General features: G+C 38.9%; 1 protein-coding gene across 3 annotated transcripts in view; it reads right to left on the reverse strand.

Annotated features, from left to right (window-relative positions):
• Nucleotides 1-10,197, reverse strand: part of GATB (glutamyl-tRNA amidotransferase subunit B) — a 102,485-nt gene extending 92,288 nt beyond the window's left edge. The window contains exons 1-2 of one of the 3 annotated variants that reach the window (XM_051964898.1): nt 10,011-10,195; nt 6,142-6,292 (exon numbers count right to left, since the gene is read on the reverse strand). In XM_051964898.1, coding sequence (XP_051820858.1) covers nt 6,142-6,292; nt 10,011-10,159 — 300 coding nt within the window. In that variant the 5' untranslated portion in view covers nt 10,160-10,195. Of the gene's footprint in view, nt 1-6,141; nt 6,293-10,010 lie in introns of all 3 variants that reach the window. The other 2 variants (XM_051964897.1, XM_051964900.1) reach the window with 2 other exon arrangements.
• Between the last annotated feature and the right edge of the window lie 4,175 nt (nt 10,198-14,372).

The following is a 14,372-nucleotide window of genomic DNA, read 5'->3' on the forward strand; positions in this document are numbered from 1 at the left end:
ATTAGAAGAACAATCTACACAAATGACTATAGTGAGCAGTGTGGTTACTAGATTGGATGTTTTGGTTTAAATGGATTTCTTTGTTATAACTGAGGGTTCAGTTTGGGTGTGCAGTAGGCAAGATTTCCAGAATTATAATATTAAAACAAAAGGCATTATAAGTTTTTTTTTTTAATTTAACAAATGGTTAAATGACTTATAATGAGTCACATGGCCTAATTACTGTCAGTTTCTTGGCTCCCCATCTAGTATTATTTCTACTTTACCATAATGATCACTTTAGTTCCATGGTAATAAAATATCTTTTTATAGTCCTAGTGCTTAGCCCAATAAATAATGTTCAAGGAATGTTCTTAGGGACTGAACAGTACTTTGAGTATTAATGATGATTTATTTGCATAGATCAAGATCTCTGTGACCTTTTTGTCCCATCATAGACACACACACACACATACACATATACACACAGACATACACTCCCCTAACAGGATTTATAGACTCAAAAGCAGATTCCTCCTACTCGAGATGCTTCATAGCAACAAAATGTTGATAATTCATAATATGATTTGCTATAAGCAGTTTCCTGATTTTAAGATTAGTCTTGCTCCAAAAAGGAGCCTCACTCTACATTGACCATAAAGTCAAATGACAGATGTTATCTTATAGTTAACACTATATCACCACTGTCTTTTAAATCAAGCATGACAAAAAGCATAGTACAATAAACATCATGAGACTGAAGTTGTTTTGTTCTGACCGAAAGCTGCAACGATTGTTAACAGCTCACATGTGGAAACTCGCTCGCTTTCATACAGGCACATCTATCTGCAAAGAGGCAGATCAGCCCTGACCGAGAAAGAAAAGCTTAGGGCTATTCAAAACCATTAGGCTCCTTGGCTCTGACTTCAGAGAAAGGAGGATAAACAAATCTCTAACCAAACCAAACAAAGCTAGTTCTTCAGTTTAGAAAATGAGAGAAGTGAGGAGAGAGTAATCTGCCCCAGACTCTTTTCTAAGAGATTGATCCATCCAAAGTATCCATCAGCAAGGCTGTATTGAGAAGTATTCCATGGTAATGAGCCAAGCTTTAAAGAACAGAAAAACAGAACGTGTGTATGTGTACGCGTGCGGGCACATGTGATGGAAATAGGTCAAGAACACAGGAACACCAATTCACATTCATCCTGAATCTCCAGAGTTGACCCTGGGGTGTCACCTTGAGCTATCAGCAGCTGGCCAACGAATGAAGCAGACAGTCAGGAGAGAACAGAGGCCGGCTCGGCTCAGCCCACAGAATATACTTAATTGTCCTTCTACTCCATCATCCACAACTCAACAAGAAGTAGGATTCTTTTGTTATTTTTATCTATAACCCTCAGGTGAAAGCTTTGTGTCAATGCTACTCTCAATGTACATTTTAACCATATTTTTCCTAAGTGAAAGTAGTAAAACTGTGTAGCAAGTGGTACCCAGTGAGATTTGCCTTAGGTTCTACACACTTGTAAGAGATGGCCCCATAAAACCCATTGGGTCTGGCTGGTTTTGATTTATTTAAGCAAAGTGCTTATCTTCATACTAATCATGTGATTCTAGTCCTTCCTCTTTTCTTTAAAACTTGGCTTGCTATCAATAAAATACACCTTGATATGCTTTTGTGTTGGGTACTTTAGAACAGGCTCTTAGAAAAATTTACATCTGCCAGAGTTTTCCTGGTTGTTTCAAATGTTAGACTGATAATGGATGGTCACATTCCGGAGAAGCTATTCTATAAAGACATGTAAAACTATTGCAATGAATTCTATTTTTTATTTTTATAATCATTTACTCAGCTTTTATCTGAATTTTTTTTAACCTGGACAGATTTCTTTTAGGTCTGGACTTGTGCCAGTTTGCACAACTGTTAAACATATAGTTAAAACATATAGCGGATGATGGCTACTGAACAAAACACTGTATTTCTCCTCATATCTAACCTGTTGTAGTGAAGTCTATAATTTTCACATTAATTGATGATATATGTAATGATTATACTATTTAGATTTGTTGGAGTATCTGTACTTTTGAGGGGAAAGTTGCAGCCAAAGTGATGAGATTCCCTGACATGCTAACCAATCCCTATGCTTGTAACTGCCAAGTGAACCAAACCCAGGGGCCTTGCTGCTGCATTAGGCAATGCTAAGCCCAATTCAGTGCCCTGTGGAACAAGCACAAGGCTCAATAACCCTAACAACTTTTAGACTGTTCTCACAACACCCCAAAATGCTTGTGTTATGATCCAGCTGTGGACTTAGAGACCGTTTACTCAAATCCCAAGAATGTCTATATTGGGTCTGGCCACTGGCAGTTTTCATGCCTAAAATGCCTACCCCTGCCATAAACAGATGAGCACCTTTCTTTAGAAAGAGGACTTTGCTCACAAGCTGTTTTTCCCTCACCTTGATAGTAAACTTTTGTTTGATGACTCTCCTGTCTCCTGCTCTGTTTGGCTGCTGCTATCAATAGATTAGGGTCAAATTCAGTCTGGTTGACATCAGTTGGTGTTAGAAGTGGGGATGGACACGGAACCAGATCACTGGATCTCCAGTACCAGTAGGAATGGACAAGGTGCCACCAGAGATCTATTTCTTTGGAGTCCAATCTACCTCATCTGGTGAGTGCTCTGCCCTTGTCCCTGCTGCTGTCCTCTAAGTTCCTGCCTTGGAAGAGCCTGCCATTCTTTGTGAGGAAAATCCTGCCCTGATTTATCTGGGCTCACTCTGGTAGGGATAACCTTTCTGAAACTGTGCGCCTCTGTCAATAGCCTCTCTGAGGGCCTCTGCATGGAGGTAACAGTGAGCTATGTGAGAACTGTTTGCATCTGTCTTGCTGTTTTGCCTGTGTCTTAGTAAATGTAAAATGTGTGTCATGTTTGTGCTGCTTATAGATACTGTTACCTTGAAAGACTTAAAAGGTAGCTGGCCAGAAAAACTTCTAAGTTTTCTGTAGTTCTAAGTAGAACACTGGGAAAAATTAATGAACTTTGATACTTGGAGCAATTGTCCCAGTAAGCAGGACTTGCTCCCACTTTAGGCTTTCCAAGGGAAATTAGGTTATAAGGGGAAAAAAAACCCTATAACTTTTTTTCCTGTCATTTCACTTTGGTCATGCTGGAATTATAAAAAATAACATCAGGCAATCAAAGTTTGTAGAAATTCTAAAGATAATTTGGAGAGTAATCATTTTAGGATTGCAGAGGAAAATTCCTGGGATTTGGGGGGCAATTCTGGGAACTCACGCCCTTCCAAAATATATTAGTAAGTTTTGGTTTACCACTCGATAGAATTTGTTTTAAGGAAAAATAAGGACTAAATTTTATGAAAGTTAAAAGTAAATGGCATTTCCCCTTGAAGACAGCTTCACTATTTAATAGGTTTAAAATGTTAAAGGTAATAAGATAAATGATCTTTATATGACATAATTTGGAAATACAATTGATGTTATCTGAAGTTTTGTTTCACGTTTTAAGTACATTATATTGTTTGTGTTATTGTTGTATTTCAAAATTCTCTTATATTGTGAAATTAGAGAGATTATCAAACAACAGAAATGCTGTTAGATAAAACATTTTAATCTGGATGCTGGTATGCATACATTGGGCTTTTAAAAAGATGTGATAAAAATAGATATCTGAAAACTTAAATATTTGATGATGTGAATAAATACTTAATGAGGTTTATTTTGTTATAATAATAATATATTAATATACAACATTCACATGTAATATATATTATAACAGCAAATTGTCATTTGAAAATTTTGGCTATTATAAAGTATATAAGATGCTTTAAAAATGCTCCAGCATATTTATAATGAGTCAACTATGAAGTATTTGTTGTATGTTTGAAGCCCCAGAACATGAATTGTTTTAATATATAAGTAAAGGTTGGTGAAATTTTTCTATTTAAGGAAAAGTCTTGGGATTTTAATTTACTAATTTGAGTTTTGATTATAGGGATAGTTGTCTGAATTGCCATGAAACCAACAGTAGAATGTTGCAGAATAATGGCACGTACTGCAGTCTGTGAATTACTAAAAGTAGATGTCTGTATTGGGGAAAAGTTTTGGGGATGATATTGTCACAATCTAAGGTAAAATCCTTATGACTTTATTTCCTCATGATTTTATTTCTTTTCTGAAAAGGAAATTTCTTTACTTGGTTAATACTGAGCTTTACTTTTAAAACTCTGTGACTACATGATTGGCTGTCAGATGTGAATCATGCGATGGTATATGACATTGTTGCAACTGTGCCTTTCTTTTTCCTTTTATAGCAAATTCTATAATCAAGAAGTTTTATTAAGTACAATGTTAAATCTATTAAATAATAGATTGATACTGGAACATCTGAGTTACTATAACAGGATGCAAGGATGAACAGTTTACAATTTTTGCCTGTATTTGTTATCAAATTATAATATAGATATGATGTCCTTCTAAGGGGAAAATGATCAGACAAAGATAGAAAATGATTTCTGAATAAATGAATTTTGAGAAAACAATAGGATTAGACTTTTTTTCTAAGAACTATATAGATATGTATATGTGTATATGTATGTGTATGTATATGGGTATACACACACTCACACATATGTAAATAGTTTCCAAGTTTATCTATCAAGAAAATTCAGAATTTGAATATATTTTAGTAATAATTTCTCAAAACTAGATTAATATTTTACACATAAGTTGTATGGATAATAGCAAATAATATGAAATTAGTTTAAGGTATCTGATAATTTTAAAAGGCAGAAGGGTTTAAACACCTTTGACCAAAGATCTATGTTGTGCTGAACTCAGATCCAAATAGTGATGCAAAGAGTACCAATAATCAATCATTGTTTCTAAGACCTGTACCAGGTTCTTCAGACAATTCTCACAACCAAGTTGTGGCTGTGTACTTCTAGATCAGTTGAAAAAGCCCTCACTCCTGAATGGACAGCAGAATCCTCTGGGGACCTCAAATTCATTTAGTATGGACCCAGAAGCAGCCAACATCCATGAGACACGTGTCTCAAGATTTCGGATGAGGGTTGAGTGTGTTCTCCTCCTTTCTGTTATGTGCCTAATTACTAAGGGCTTGATTTAAGTATGTTTTGGCATTTCTTCCTCTTCATTTTACTCCTTCCCCATCTTCTGTTTGAAAGCGAACAATGGCTAATAATGACAACTGAGACACACTACCCTGATGGGTCCCCTTGAGGAGCTAACTACCTGGGCAATGTCTCATCCTGGCCTAGCTGATCTCTCGTGCATTTTGGCTGATTATTTTATTGGCCAGTAGGATAGGGCTTCTTTCAGAGCCCCTCCCCTTGGCCATAAAGGGGAAATGTCAAAATATTGGTAAATACCTTGTTTTCCAAAGCTAAGGCCCAGCAAGTAAACTGTCCTGAGTTTGTCACAACATCAACAGATTGTGTTCACCTTCTGGCAAAAAGCACCTAATTATTGTATTCCATTGATTAGAATCAGGTGATCTCTGAGGTTGGCCACGCACTGAACAAGCTTGGACAAATACACATATTCTGGTCACGAAACCCTCCTATTAACTGTTGCCGTTACCCCTCATTGTCAGGGCTACAGATCACTGCACAGCCACTGGAATAAGTACGGAGATCTCCCCACAGTACCTCGGTTCCCTCATTAGGACAGGGCCCTAGTATATGTGATTATTCTGCCTCTTTCCTTTCAAGATGTTTCCTCACTTGGAAATTCTGTTTGATTCCTGACATTTTGGCCATCCACAGGCTGGTCTGGTCCAGGTGACAACCTTTAATTAACCACATGTCCTTGAAGTTTTCTACACTTTAGTTTCCTTAGCTACAAAATAAGAAATTTTGGACTATATAAACTCTAGCATTCTTTCCAGCTCAATCACTGAAAAGTGAGTTTTCTTCAAATTCAAAGCTAGTAAATAATTTTGAGTGACTATACATATAGAAGGGAACTGGTTTTCTTTTTATAATAGGCATCATCTCAATTTTACATACTAGAATTATTACTGACCTACCATTCCACAAGCACGAGAAAAGTTTTAAATGCTTAGAATAATACTCAAATATCTTTAATTTTATTCATGCTGTTTAGGATAAATAAATTACTTACCGGCAATGTTCCGGGTAGGGAAGCATCAAAAAAAGAAACCAATGAATTAGGGGGTGCTAAAAAGGTAACTTGAGATCCAGAGAAGAGTTTTGAATTGGAAGAGATCTGGGCATGAATTTCCAGACCCACCACAGCTGCCCATTCATGTGCACTAAAAAAAAAAGAAAAATAATAAGTAGATTTCTCTCTGTGCAGAAACATCTGAGGCCACCAAAACATTAATTTCCTACTAATATTTTAACTTAGTAAAACTTTATATCCTTGCATATAAAACTGCATTCTATTTTACTGGTGACTAAATCAAAATTAATCTATAATGAAAATCTTACAACAGTTCTGGGGAAATAAAATTACTTTATTACTTATCATTAGAGAAAGGCCCACTGTACAAACAGGAGGGTGATAGGAGAAAAGAACAATTTGGCATCTTGAAGCAATTCAGAAATGGATTCTAGGCGTCAACTGCTTGGCTGACTCTTCAGCCAGGAAGAAAGTAGCATTTTCTAAATTAACTGCACACTGTCAACTAATCACTCGTAAACTGAGGAAGGTAGACCCAGGGAACAAAATTTAGAACTAACATAACCATCAACTACTATCTTAGTAGTAATACAGGAACAATTAAAAATTTGTGTCACAAAAAAAGAAAGACAATTCCTGATTGTTTTATGGATTCACCTTTCTAAGTCTTATAAATGTAACTGCTAAATGCAATAGAATGCATAATTTACTCTGAAATCAATGTCCCCAGAGAATATAGGAATATTTGGTAATTTCATCTGTGTGAAGAGCTCTCTTTGTGGGAACTCTCTTTGCTCACTGTTTGTTCTAGTAGATAGTTCTAGTAGTGAGCTTATCTGAAAAGCACAGAGATTACATGATTTGCTCAGAGTCAAAGTTAGTAGGTGGCAGAGATGGGATCTAATCTTAACTCCCAAACCAGGCTCCATCATGCTAGGCCGGCTGCTCTGACACATAGAATATGACAAATTCTTTTCTACTAAAATATTTTCTTTTGCCTAAATCTAATTAGATGTTTTCAGGTTATCCTTTCAAACCTGATGGATATCAAAATTTAAATATCCTAACAATCTCCTTATCTGGGACACTTTTATCTCTAGCTCAATATTCGTCACTTTGGAATCAGAAGTTCCAGTGTGTTATTTTACAAAATCTCTCCATGACCTTTCTAGTCTTAAGTGAATTATCTAGATCTTTGTATGCAATCCATTCATATATACCCTGTGGGTTCTGGGTAAGTCACCTCATGTCTTTGGTCAGTCTGATTATCTACAAAATGAGTGTTGAGCTAGAAGATCTGTATGGTCCCTTTCTACGACATGTTCAAATTTTTAAAAACTATTTTTAGATTGAGTTGCACAGCCAATAGGTATGAGAAATTATAGTTGACTGGTCAGAAATTTCCATGTTCGCTGTAACATCCTCCTTATCTTTTGAACAATTTCATCACTCTGGAGAAAAGCAAATGTACTTTTCACTTCCAATGAGTTACCATCATGTAAGAAAAGAACAGAAACTGAAAGTCTGTTCTAATTCTATCTTCCCGAGAGCATATTGATTCAGTTCCTCCATTTAGAAAGCTCAGGCAGAAACTGAACAATTTTAATAGTTCACAAAGCATCTACATGCATATGTTATTTGGTCCTCAAAACAAACTGGTGAAGGAGGCAAAGAAGTCATTCTAGTTTCTACTCTGCGGGAATGGAAACTACAGTATGGAGAGATTAATTTATTTAATCAAGGTCATAGCTCTAGTAAAGAGCAGAAGACTCAAACCCAGGTCTTGTGACCCTAAGGGGAAATAAGATAAAGAATTCAATTCAACAAACTCTTACTATAGTTTATAGTTTTAGTGAACCATATAGAGGAAGCAAAAAAACAGTCTCATCTCCAATGAGCTAATAATAAATGTAATCTCTCCATTCCTCAGGCAACCCTTTAAAGTTGTATATTGCAGAGCAGGTATAAATGTGCATTGGTAAAGGGAATTTCCCCACTGGAAGATCCTCAATCAATGGAATCATAGTGTAATACTAATAAAAATCTTACAAGGTACACGGAACACAAAAGTTCCCTTACATATGATCAAAATTTATAATCAAAGACTATCTTTTCAATGAGAATTCATGGCACAAATGAATGAGAACTAGATGTGAAAACAGGGAACACTCCCTAGATCACTTTAGGCAATATATTTAATCTGTCTGGATCTCAGTTGCCTTATCTGAAAAAAGAGGGGATCTACCTCCCAGGTCACTTCCAGTTATGAATCTTTCATTCTATGATCTAGTACAGCAGTTCTTAGTTTTTTCCTCAAGTAAGTCTGAACTCCCTTCTCCTACTTTTAATATTAAAAAAATTTTTTTTCAGAGCCCCATATAATATTAATACTTACTAAGAAGATACATGATTAAAAAAAAAAAAAAAAAAAACTACGAAGTTAACAATGTTTCCCCCCTCCCTCCCAGGCAATTGGGGTTAAGTGACTTGAGGCCAGATTTGAACTCAAGTCCTCCTGACTTCAGGACTGGTGCTCTATCCACTGTGCCTCCTAGCGCCCCTGTTAACAATGTTTTAAAATGTATTTGTATTTTATTAATCATAATGGCATCTATAAATGTGAAAAATAATAATATTCATATTTGGGACCTTATTCAGTTTACATTAGGTATCTTTACTCATCTTTGGATTCATTTATACATTCCTTGACTCCTGGGCTGAGGCCCATAGTTTGGGAATCTCTTGTGTATCTAATCTCCTTTTAATAAATGAGGAAATAGCAATTTACAGAGGCAAAACTAACTTGCCCATGATCACAAAGTTACCAAGTACAACAATCCAACCTTTTCTTCTCTGCTCTTAACTCCCAAAGGATAATTTTCAGAACTCCTTTGATCACTAAAATATATATAACTTAGTGACGCTAATTGTTATTCAATAATTTTTCGAATCTTAGTCTCCCCGAGCGGCTTGAGGTCAAAGAGAGTTTTATACCACTTTCCTACCTCCCACACAGCACCAGTACAGTGCCAAGCATACAGTAGGTGTCCAATTAGCCAATGATTTGATTTTGGAAGACGCACCTTGGTGCAGTGGAAAGAACACTGGGTTTGGAACCAGAGGACCTGGTTTTCAAACCCTTGCTCTCTGCTGGTTACCTGCACAAATCTGGGGTGAGTTACCTCAGCTAAGCTCCTATACTTAGCGGGTGCTCGTTCACAATCTAGCACAGTGACCGGCGCAGAATAGGTGAGTGATAAATACTTATAGACTGGTTTAGGTTCCAGTTGGCAAACTCAGCACCCTTTGTAATTTATCTCTGGAAATGGGTGAATTAGATTTATTTCTAAGCGTTCTTCCAGATCCAACTCTAAATTTGCCAGCTCGGGTCTCCGGGCTGTGTTGCTTCTTCCTACCATTGACACAGGAGGACAAAGTCTCTCTTCCCTCTTGTCTCTCCCCTCCCCCACGCTCTTCAGTCCTCAGTTTCCCCAGACACAAAAGAAGCCGGCGTAACTTCTCAGCTCCCTTCCAGCTCTACGTGCGGGATCCCAGAATTTCCCCCACTTTGACCACCTCTTCTCTGCTGGCTGCTATGGGGTTAAGGGATGTGGCGCTGGCCCCGCCTCCTTCGCATTCCCCACGCCCACCTCACTCTTGGACCCCAGTGCAGAGCAGGAGTTTTTAGACCCTGTTAGGGAGTCCCGCTCGCCAAGCCGCACCGTCCCATGAGGCCGGAAAGTACCACGGGTCCGGGTACTCCGGTGGGAGACACAGCGGCGGAGGCGCCTCGCGGCAGCCCTTACTCCTCCCCCGACCCCAGCGTCCGGGGAGCGCGGCTTTTGTACCCCGGCCTCGGCTCCTGTGCCGCTGCGGAGCTCTGCCTTCTCACCCGGCCCGACAGAGACTCGGCAAAAAGCGCTCTCGTGAGGCGCGGACTGGAGCCCAGGGACCAACAGCGTCCAGCACGGGCGCATCTCAGCATGGGCGCCGCCATCGCGCCTCCGAGGCTGAGTCAGGTGACCGCTTTTTGGACGGCAGCCGCTACGCTTCCCTGGGAAGCGTAGTTCCGGAAGTTTGGAGGCAGGCGGCCGCGGTTCCCGAAGGAAAACTACCACTCCCGTCGGTCATTGCGGGGCGGAGGGGAATAGAATGTGGGTAGAGGTGGAGAAAAGAGGCGGGAAGAAGGGAGGAGCCTGTGGTAAAGCCTGGCCCACTTAGCTAATGAAAGTTCCTAGACAAATTTAACTCAATTCAGTCTGATTCACTTCAGTTGCAATTGACCAAGATCTTGGTTTGTCCCGGCCATTGTGCGAAAAAGGCAGAAGTGCACTGGAGGCTGAATTGTCCATATGGGCAAAGCCAGGACTTTCGGGTCCTTACCGCCTTCCGGAAATTTCTAGGGGGTACAAGGGCATGTGGGACAGCATTTATTTGTAGTGGTCCTTCCTTCTCCAGAGGACCAAAGTGAAGTTCTATGACAAATTAGGCACAAACATGAACATTTGGGGTGGAAATCTACATTTGCCCGTCTCCCGTGGCTACTGCAATTCTGCTTTGCTTCTAGAGCACGGTGCCCGTGCCCGGTGTTTCTGTGCAAGCATCTCCCGCGGCTCACAATCGATTCCAAAGTTCTGAGCGACCTGCCAGTGTCCTCCATCTTGGTTCTTCTGCCCTTGTATGAGAGCTCGCCTCGGATGAATTCTCTCTTTTGGGTAACTGGCATTCAGACCCCGTGGCCCATGGGCTCATCCGCGATAGAGTTTGAGAAACGACCTCGGTGTCTGGTACCTTGCCTTGCCGGGTAATCTTCAGAATCTTCCCCAAACAATCCCAGCGGAAGCAGTTCAGACGCCCGGCATGGCACTGGTACATTGTCCAGCTTTGTAGACCTTGGGTGGGGGAGCCGGTCCCTCTCCTGGAGACTCCCCGCCACTGAGCTAGCGCTGGCTTTTGTGCATCAGTGCTCTGTGTACGCACTTCTGGAAAATATTCCGCCAAGGTAAGTAGACTTAGCCACAGCGTTCCAAACTTCTCCATTCGTTATAATCAATGGGTCCCCTAAATGGCTGGCGAGAACCTCTGTTTCCTTGTTAATTGTTAGACCCAAAGCAGCGCTGTCCAGGGAAGATGAGTACCTCCAGTGTGAGGGCTACCGATGCCTTTTCAGCGCTGCTTTCCACCTTTGGTGTCCACCCGATCCCACCAATTCTTAACCAGGGTACACGCCAAGCATGGGAAGACATCCTCCAGTGGAACGGGCGAATGAAAATGGCCAGTAGCAGCGAAGTGGCCAAATCAGGTGCTGGGGAGCTTGGATAGACATCTACTGCATCTCGGATCCTCGCCAGTTGTTTTGATTTTGGTTTGCCACTTTTATGGCTCTGGAAGAGAGAATGAGGCTGATAACTTTGCCTCACTTAAATCCACTTTATGCCTAGGTCAAAAGATATCAGCCCTCCCCTCCCCCAGCAGCCTTTTTTTTTTTTTTTTTTTTTTTCTCCCAGAGCAAACTGATTTATTAAAATACTGTTATCCAAATACAGGATGTTCCAAAATTTTAAATACAATTTTATTGCACTGAGATTTTTCCATGTTTAAAAAAGCAAACACACAAAGTTTGAAGACTGCCCAGCAGCCTTTTTAAAGGATCATGCTGCTCCCTGCTCACCTACTGGCTGGAGGATGGGGCTAGAAAAGGTGCCTCCAAATGGTCCGTTTCATCCAACCCTGGTCTGCTTAGCGCTGCAGGTAGGGCTTCCATCAAAAAATGCACAAAACTTTGATGGTCCACTTACCTTTGCTCCATATATTGTACTCACGCTTATGGATAACAAGAAATCCAGCAGACCTGAAAGATGAACAGCTTTTGTTGCAAGAGAACTCAGCAGGTATTGCATCCAAATAACAATTTTGAGTGAAACAAGGCTGGTAAATGAAGGGCAACGTATTGAAGTTAGAACTGGAAACATTTTTTTCTGGAATGGTCACAGTAATGAGGAGCACCATGAGACTGGCATAGGTTTTGCAATCAAAATTAATCTAATGAATATTTATTTAAATAGGTGATGAAGATTTTAGTATGACAGGGTAAACCATAAGCCTGGGATTCTTAACCTGAGATCTTTGAACTTTTTAAAAATATGTATTTTGACAAATATTTATTTTTAAAATTTCCCAGTGATATTAAATTTTTTCTAACATAATTTTTGTCAAGTATTTTCTTTAATGATTCTTTGAAATTTTCTTTTTTTCTTCCCTTTTTTTAATTAATAGTTTTTTATTTACAAGACATATGAATGGGTAATTTTTCAGCAAAAACCCTTGCAAAATCTTCCAACTTTTCCCCTCCTTCCCTCCACTCCCTCACCTAAATGGCAGGTAGACCAATACATGTTAAACACTAACATAATTTTTTAAAAAAATATTTTGAGTTCCAAATTCTCTCTTTCCCTCTAGCCCTTTCTGCAGCTCTTGAGAAGGCAAGTTAATATAATACATGTGAAGTCATGCAAAACATATTTCTGCTGTAAAAGAAAAACACACATAAAAAATAAAGAAAGTGAAAAAAAATACTTTAATCTGCATTCAGAGCTCAGCAGTTCTCTTTGGAGGTGGATACCACTTTTCATCCTCTTGAATCATTGTCTTGATCAGAGAGTAGCTAAGTTTTTCACAGGTAATAGCAAATGTATTGTAATACAATTGGTATCCCATGTCGTCCTTTTTTATGTGTTTTATTTTATGTTCTTTAAAAACATGATTGTGACCATATGAGAAGACTATCATCAAATGGTCAGAAGAATAGAGGAAACTAAAAAGGTTAAAAATCCCTGTCTGGAAAGCTCAGGCCATAGATTCAGAGCTGAAAGATCACCAGGGCCAACCCCTTTATTTTGTAAATAGGAAAAGTGAGCTTGGAGTATTTGAAATGACATACCTAAGAAGTAGCTGAGGGAAGAATTGAATTTAAGTATCCTTTATGCCTTGTAATTTGGGGAGGAGGAAGAAACAGGCTGGAGTTATTGTAGTTAAAAGAAGTGATAGCTACCCTAGACATCATCACTTCTTTAAAAATTTTTTTTAAATTAAAGCTTTTTATTTTCAAAATACATGCAAAGATAGTTTTCAACATTCACCCTTGCAAAACCTTGTGTTCTAAATTTTTTCCCTCCCTTCCCCCCATCCCTCTCCTAGAAGGCAAGAATCCAATATATGTTAAACGTGCAATTTTTCTATACGTATTTCCACAATTTTCTTGCTGCCCCAAAAAAAATCAGATTAAAAAGAAAAAAATGAGAAAGCAACCAAAGTGCTAGCAAATAACAACAAAAAAGTGAAAATACTGTGTTGTAGTCCACACTGAGTTCCCACAGTCCTCTCTGTGGGTGTAAATAGCTCTCTTCATCACAAGACCATTGGGAGTGGCCTGAATCATCTAATTTTTGGAAAGAGCCACCTCCATAAGAGCCTTTCTCCAGCCCAGCACCATGGCATCATAACAACTATCCCCCCATGGTAGTTGGGTAGGTGGGCAATGACTAGACAAACTTTTGCTCATGTCCCCAATAGCTTTTCCTTCTTTTGTGATTATTCTTTTCTTATGTTAGGTAAATGACTATGTGAGAAATGGATGAGAATTTGGTTTCCACAGTGATGAAAATTAAATTGGAAAAATGAAATTTAAATTAGAAAATTGAAACTCACTAGGACATCAAAGACTAATCAGGGGTGGAGGCTTTAGATTTGAATGGGGGCTCTTAGATCTTGGCATCCATAAGAATGTAAACTCCTTGGGAGCAGGGACCAGCTTTTGTAAAGAGGGGGCAAAATTTTTTTGATTTGAAAAAGGAGCCTTTGTTTTTTTGCTTCTTATACTTCTCAGTTATCTTCCTCTTTTAGAAGGTAAGCTGCTTGGGGACAGGGACTGGCTATCTCTGTAATGAGAGGTAGAGATTCACATTCTGTAATTTCTAAAACACCTTTTTTAATGGAGAATGGGGGAAGGATTTGCTCTTCAGGATAGGAAATAAAACCCTGCTTTTGTGGTTCCAAAAGTGTATTTACTTACCTAGGCACTTTTTTTTTTTTATTAAAGCTTTTTATTTTCAAAACATGCATGGATAATTTTTCAACATTTACCCTTGTGAAACCTTGTGTTCCAAATTTTCTCCTCCTTCCCTAATCTCCTCCCCTAGAGAGCAAGTAAT

Source organism: Antechinus flavipes, chromosome 6 (genome assembly GCF_016432865.1).
Source record: "Antechinus flavipes isolate AdamAnt ecotype Samford, QLD, Australia chromosome 6, AdamAnt_v2, whole genome shotgun sequence".
Classification (NCBI taxonomy): Eukaryota; Metazoa; Chordata; class Mammalia; order Dasyuromorphia; family Dasyuridae; genus Antechinus; species Antechinus flavipes.